Source organism: Macrobrachium rosenbergii, chromosome 51 (assembly GCF_040412425.1).
Source record: "Macrobrachium rosenbergii isolate ZJJX-2024 chromosome 51, ASM4041242v1, whole genome shotgun sequence".
NCBI classification, from domain to species: domain Eukaryota; kingdom Metazoa; phylum Arthropoda; class Malacostraca; order Decapoda; family Palaemonidae; genus Macrobrachium; species Macrobrachium rosenbergii.
In genome coordinates, this window is record NC_089791.1 from 4,840,751 (window position 1) to 4,848,250 (window position 7,500).

Here is a 7,500-nt window from a genome sequence, read left to right on the forward strand (position 1 = left end):
TGATACAAGATATTCAGTAAAGATACTTCCAGGGAAAATCTGCGGCTGATATTGTGGAAAACGACTGAAATTGATGCCCTTGTTTAAATTTTAGTTACAATTGGAATTTTCAACAATATTTTAGTTTTTATTAAATTTTACTCCGATTTTCAGAGAAAATTTTGTCTACTCAACATGCTCGTGATACTGTACAATATTTTGATATTCAACACATCACCTTTAGCATCCCCACCTCACCCACTGTCATTTCTCGATTTTTCATTTTGCCATTATATGACCTCCTGGTGCAAGTGTCTGATCTTTGCCCTATATAACATACATTCATCCATTTCACACATTGGTTTGGCTTTTTGTTTTTAAACTTCAATGAGAGTGAAATGTCATGATTTTGGAGTCTAATGTTTTCTCTCCTCTTCCACAGATTGTTGTAAATGCTCTTATGTATGCCATCCCGTCCATCTTCAACGTATTGCTCGTCTGTTTGGTTTTCTGGCTTATCTTTTCTATCATGGGGGTGCAGATGTTTGGTGGAAAATTCTACAAATGTGTGGACCGACCAGGGGGAGAAAAATTAGGCTTAAATGTAAGATATTTCAGTATGTTATTTATTAAAGCTTTATAATGTAATTTAAGTTTTGTACCCAATGTATGCTGAATATAGCTTTTCATGGTGTGATGAATCAGTCTTGTTTGTGTTTAGTTGGTGGCCATTTTAGTACTGTACCATCTAAGCGTCTATGTTAATTTTCTTTGTTTTCTATCTTCAAAAAATTATCCCTTGCATGCTGGGTTATTTAGTGGTGTTCACTACACTCATACGCGGTTGTTGTTAGTGCATAAGGTAAAGTGAAATGCATTTATCTTTTGATAAGAATACATCAGCAATATAAAAAGTATATACTAATTAATGTAATTTTCGACACACGCAAGTTACGTTCATAGCTTTAAACTGTAAAGATGAAGTATAAGGCTATAAAAGGCACTGATTTTTTAATAACAAAGTGAAAAATAGGTAAAACAATGGCATTCGGAATTCTTGGAAATATTTAATCGTACCTTTTTCTTTTTTTATATTTTTCATAATCTCTATTATGTTTATTGTGAACAGCAAATAAAAAGTAAGATGTAGCAACTGAATAAGAATACAGTTTTAAAACTAGACTTCCTTAAATCAAGGTTTTATATAAGTAACTTACCCAGTAATTACTTAGCTAAGAATTTCTAACTCGACGGCAGCTTAAATTTTGAAATTTGCGGTAGCGATAGTCTTTTGTTTATGTAGGTGACTAACCCCGCCCACTTTCGGGGAGAGAGAGAGGAACAACTTAGCCAAGAGCTTCACTTTTGTTTCTGCCGGCTTAACAGTATCACAGCGTTAAGAAAGCAGGTTGATTTTGGTTTTCGGCTGGAGATTCTTATTTTTGGTGATGTATTTTCAGCTCGGTAGCCTTCGGATTTGTATTGCTTAGCTGACAGTATATTTTTTCCTGATTTTGACTATTGTTCTCTTAGGAGATTTACTTTTTTGACTCAGTTAGCTAGTAACTATGTCAGACTCTAGCGCATTGAGTATTAGGTATTGCAGCAGAGGCTGCAATACTCGCTGGTAGTCTGCAGCTGCCGTGCAGCAAATGGGACAGTTACCAGGATCTCCATAAGACAGACCAACTAATATCAAGAATTCTCTCATAGGTGGCCTAGGCCAGAAATAGTACCTGTTTGTACAGTGATAGAGTATATAAGGAATCAGGGCAGGAAGGCTTTTTATCCTGCCTAAAGCAGTTACCCAGGGAATACAATTCACCTTTCTTCCATAGGTGTGGCAATAGTGCACTGGTTGGACATGTCTGACACTTCTTGCCAGGTCTGTGTAAGAAAATAGTCACCACAGAGTCCCATGCCTTTTCATCAGGGGAAAGCAGGTGGGTTTGAGGACTCACTGTGGCTACCAAAATAGATTTCTCCTACACTGTTTTTGATAGAGCAGACACTGTTTTGTCCTCAGAGGAGCATATAAAAGAAATTGACAGGAGAAAAAGGGCTTAGCTCCTGAGAAAGGAATCCCAGCTGCCCCTGTAAAAATACAACCATGGTAAAGTTGTATAAGGGATCACCTCTCCTCTTTCGTTCAGGATTCCATAGAGAGATTAACAGTGAATGAGAAGGAGTAAAGAATGTGTGTGTGTGTGTATGTGTTAACTATATGATACAGAGGTGACTTACCTAACCTTGACAGGACAGGATGCAGAATAACTGCCCCATCCCAGTATGGGGCTGGGATTTACCCTTCAGTCTCATGTCAGTAATCCTTGAGGAATACTGACTCTGATGACCACCCAGCAAACTCTGAAACTTCTGTAGAAGAAACTTTCCCAAAGACAAGCAACACTTTGCCCACATTTTGGATGTCATGCAACTTAGGGAAGAAGTAGGAGTCCACCTTTTTAATCAGAGACTAAGATAACACCTAGCCTTTATAGTGAGAGTGGCTTGTTAGTGGTAGGCTGTAAGAAAGAAGGGCCCTGAAGGACTAGGAACCAAAGGAGAACAAGAGTATCCAGGGAAGGAAGGATTGTTCCTGTTGGGATCCTCAGCATCGGATTGGGGTCACTGTCAAGGGGTTCCTCAATGTTGGATTGCTGCATGGATGGTGCCTCTTGGACTTCTGGGTTCAGTAAGGAGGGCTCAGTGGTTTGATCCACTTCTTGCCAATGATTTGGGACATCTATCCCATTGAATGACTCTTCATCTCCATCAGAGAAGTTATACAGGGATATTGTGGATTCCGGTGTCCTGGCATGTTTGGTAGAGCATGGAATCAACTCGGGATGGGAAGGGGACACTCTCTGGCAGTTTTACCAGAAAGATTTAACCAGACCACTGAGCTGATTAACAGCTCTCCTAGGGCTGGCCCGAAGGATTAGACTTATTTTATGCGGCTAAGAACCAATTAGTTACCTAGCAACGGGACCTACACTACAGGGCTAGTTTAAACCAAATCCCATCAAACATTCAGGGTTGATGCCAGGAGCATGTTACATACTTCACATGTCAAGTAACTGCCCAAGCTCAACTTTGTCTATTGTGAGTGGTATGAGCCATCCCCACTGGCAAAAAGTGGATTACGCAGTTAGCAGTGGAGCAAGCAAACATTAGGCCTTGCTTATTAGCATTCCTGTAATAAGGAAAAAACAGAACACCGTATGAACAGTAGGATGCAAGCTACACATATCCATCAGATGAATGGAATGCACACGGGGATGAAATGGACCAACTGTTACAGGTACATCACTGTAACAACTGGTTAAGAGAAATGATTAGTAGATGATATTCTTTTATTGATGCAATAATGTACCTGTTGGTATCATCCCTTTAAATTATGATTAAACTAGATGTATTATTGTAAGATTCAATTATTTTAATTTATTAACACGTACAGTAAAGAATTCTTTATATCCCACCAAGAACAAAGGGGTATGATGTATTATTCCGTTATAAATAATATAATCATTAGGTTTTACAGGTACAGTACCTTGACATCTGGTTAAGAAATGAGTTCAATGGCCGATACTCAGTTAAATAGGATATTGCACTAGTGATACATGCAGACAAAGATATTTTATTAAAGGCTTCCTAACAGATAAAATTAAGGTACCATAAATAAGCCATATTGAGTGGTACCCATTTTTAATTTTTAACAATCAGTATTGTTGTTAAATTCAAAGTTTACAGGAGTATTTCTCATACTTTAAAACTGACTATTATTGTAAAACACATACTTTAAACTAATGACTAATGTATCATTGTAAAATTGAATTAATTTAATGAAAACTAATTGTTTAATAAGTACAGAAAAGTATTTTCTACATCTTGTTATAAAAGGAGCCATAAGAGAGTCATGTAAGGTGAATACTTGTGAAAAGTAGATCTGCATGATGGATAGATTGAAGGAAATTATGATATAAAAAAAACTTTGAGCTAATAAAGCTCCTGTCTGTCGCAAATCTCATAATAACATTTCTTACATATGAATTCAGCAGAGGAGTTAAGAGGAAAAAGCACTTGGATTAAAAAAAAGTGAGGATATGTGCAAAAGGAATACTCTGAAAGGCAAGGTCACAATTTTAGAATAAAAGAAGAAAATGTTAAGCTTTAACATTATTCCTTCTATCACAAGCTCAATTAAATATATGCTGAGCAATAAGCCATTGGGTGAATAATGTGATAATAAAATACATAATTTATTGTATTTTCCAAAGGAGCTCAAGCCAGAGAAAACTGAGAAATGGCTCTGTGCACATTTGTCAGAACAATTTTCATTATTTGTCATGGAAAGAGGGAAATTTATTGGAACCCACTACGCTGAAGGGAGCTTGAAACTTCAAACTGTGTACTTAACTTTCCTCAGTAGATAGCTGCAACATCCTGGCATAAGGCACTACAGTATCAAGGGGAAAAAATATCTTGGAGTCAACAAATGAGTGTTTACGCCATAGAAATGGTGGACCTGGCCAACCTGTGAATAGTGATTCCCCAGGTAATTTATATAATCAGGATAAAAGGCCTTCCTGCCTTGAGTCCTTTATGTTCTATCAATGTGCCAACAGGTGCTATGTCCAGCCTAGGCCAGCTATGAGAAAATTCTTCATATCAGTTGGTCTGTCATATGGAGTCCCTGGCGGGTCACTGACGGTAACTCCTTTGAGGACAAAATAGTGACTACACTTTCATATATATATATATATATATATATATATATATATATATATATATATATATATATATATATATATATATATATATATATATATAGATATATATATGTATTATATATATATATATATATATATATATATATATATATATATATATATATATACAGTATATATATATATATATATCCTTTCATATAATCATCCTGCATAGACCTGAAAAAGAAAAAATTAGTGTGCCACATCTGTGGTTTAATAATAGGAATGGAACCTTGGCAGCTGTAAGCAAGAGAAAGAGCCCTCTTGCCTTGAGCCCTATACTCTTTCAGTGTCAAAGTGCACTATATATACTAGCCAGACCTACTAGAAGGGAATTCCTTGAAATCGGTTGGTCTACCTTATGGAGCCCCTCTAGGGACCATGAGAGTAACTCCTTTGAGTACTCACAGCGGCTACCAAAAATAGTTTTTCCTCTATCAAAACCTGTGGTTTATATATATATATATATATATATATATATATATATATATATATATATATATATATATATATATATATATATATATATATATATATATATATATATATATATATATATATATATATATATATACACATACATACATATATATATATATATATATATATATATATATATATATATATATATATATATATATATATATATATATATATATATATATATATATATATATAATCACAAGTTTTGACATAGGAAAAGCCTATTTTTTGGTAGCCGCTGTGAGTCCTCAAAGGAGTTACTCTCACGGTCCCTAGAGGGGCTCCATAAGATAAACCAACCAGTTTCAAAGAATTCCCTTCTACAGTGGCTGCCAAGTTTCCATAACTGTTATTAACCTGCAGATGTGGCACACTCGTTATTCTTATCAGGACTATGCAGGATATTTATTCACCCAAATCACATGCCTTTTCGTCAGGGAAAGTGGGTGGGTTTGAGGATTCACAGTGGCTACCAAAAATGGGTTTTTCCTACATCAAAACCTGTTTTTTTATAGTGTAGCCACTGTTCATCCTCAAAGGAGCTTACCAAAGAAACTGACAGGTGACAAAATGGCTAAGCTCTTAAAATTCAATCCCAACAAGTAAGATTAACGATAGGTCGCCAATTGAAAGTTCTGATCAATACAAGATTCTACTTTATTGCACACAGGTTATGGCATTGCAGATAATAAAGTACTGCTTCAACTTTCAATAAAGAAAATCAGTGATAGAATTTAACAGCACAGTAGAGTACTGATTCTACTTTCAGTGAGAAGATGAATGATAAAATTTATCAGCACAATGGATCCAGGGGCTCGTGGAATACAGATTGTGGTTCCTTATGAATTCCACTGTATTCTCTTATTGCTCACAACACTGCAGCGTTGATAAGCCTGCCAGAGTAGGGCAGAATTCTCCAGGCAAGATGGGTTACCAGGAAAATGAGGGTGAACGATATAACGCATATCTGGAACTAGAATAATCCCAGATAAAGCTTCGTGGAAATGTGGTTTCTCTCAATAGCAATTATAAGCACATGGAAGGAGTAACTTAGGGTTTACTACGAGCAAGGGTAGATCAATTCATGAAATTAATTCACACAGGGAAGCACTGGAACACTGGTAACGGGATATCAAGGAGTATTTACTGGGGAGAGAAATTATGAAATGGAATGAGAGTTCAGTAGAAGGAATAGAGAACTGGGAAAACTTGAATGCCAACAGACATACCGTGGGTTGTCTTGCAATGTGCACTTTGCAATAATATCTGGATGGTCTGCATTGTCTTCCTTTAGATATGACATAGCCGCTTATGGCTAAGATCGCTTGTGGCTGATGGTTTCCAGTTCACAGAAACAGTTCCGTGGTAAAAGGGTGGCCCAGATGGGCACTGGACACGGCTACTGGAGGACAGCAAGAATTCCCTACTGAGACTAAAGATGGACTGAGGCCGAGAGTGGGGTCTGGCTGGCTTATATTGCTTCCGATTTTGCCTGAGGGTAGATGCCGATATTTGTAAGGAACATTCAAGAAACCAGTACAAAGCTCACACAGCAGGAGTTTAGTTGAAAAAGGATTAATGGAAAGGGACGAAGTTACTAGCGACCTAAGTACTCACCTCAGTGTGATTCAGACTGTTACCTGAGCGTCCCTTCGAGCTGACACCTCAACAAAATGCACGCTCACTCTTCAATCGGTGGGGGCTGGTTTCCTACCCCTTAAAGCTCGAGTATATATATATATATATATATATATATATATATATATATATATATATATATATATATATATATATATATATATATATATATATATAAATATCTGTGTGTGTGTGTATTTATTATATATATATATATATATATATATATATATATATATATATATATATATATATATATATATATATATATATATATATATATATATATATATATACACACGTTAAAAAAATCCTTTAAAGCCCCCTAAACACCACTTAGAGTAATATGAAAATGCACACAGTACATGCAGAATATCATTACCACACTTAACTTTCATCAAAATATATGCATGCCTTATATATAACTGAATAAAAGGCAAATAATGGTCATCAAGTGTACTTAAGTTAAACAATAAGTAGTACAGTAGTGGAAAATTACCCTGGCCTTACAATTGCGTCATCGAAGCGTATATTACAACATTCGCTTTTTTAATGCTCATTTTGCCGTATCTGATAGTTCATAATGCCCCCACCCCTATTTTCAGAAGGAAATATTAAGGGAAAAAAT

General features: G+C 35.8%; 1 protein-coding gene across 5 annotated transcripts in view; it reads left to right on the forward strand.

The window, feature by feature from the left end:
* The window catches only part of LOC136833121 (sodium channel protein 1 brain-like), a 564,124-nt gene that overhangs the window by 433,614 nt on the left and 123,010 nt on the right, over positions 1-7,500 (forward strand). For all 5 annotated transcript variants that reach the window (XM_067094770.1, XM_067094772.1, XM_067094774.1 and 2 more), the window contains one exon: positions 422-583. In XM_067094770.1, the coding sequence (XP_066950871.1) occupies positions 422-583 (162 nt within the window). The remainder of the gene's footprint in view (positions 1-421; positions 584-7,500) is intronic.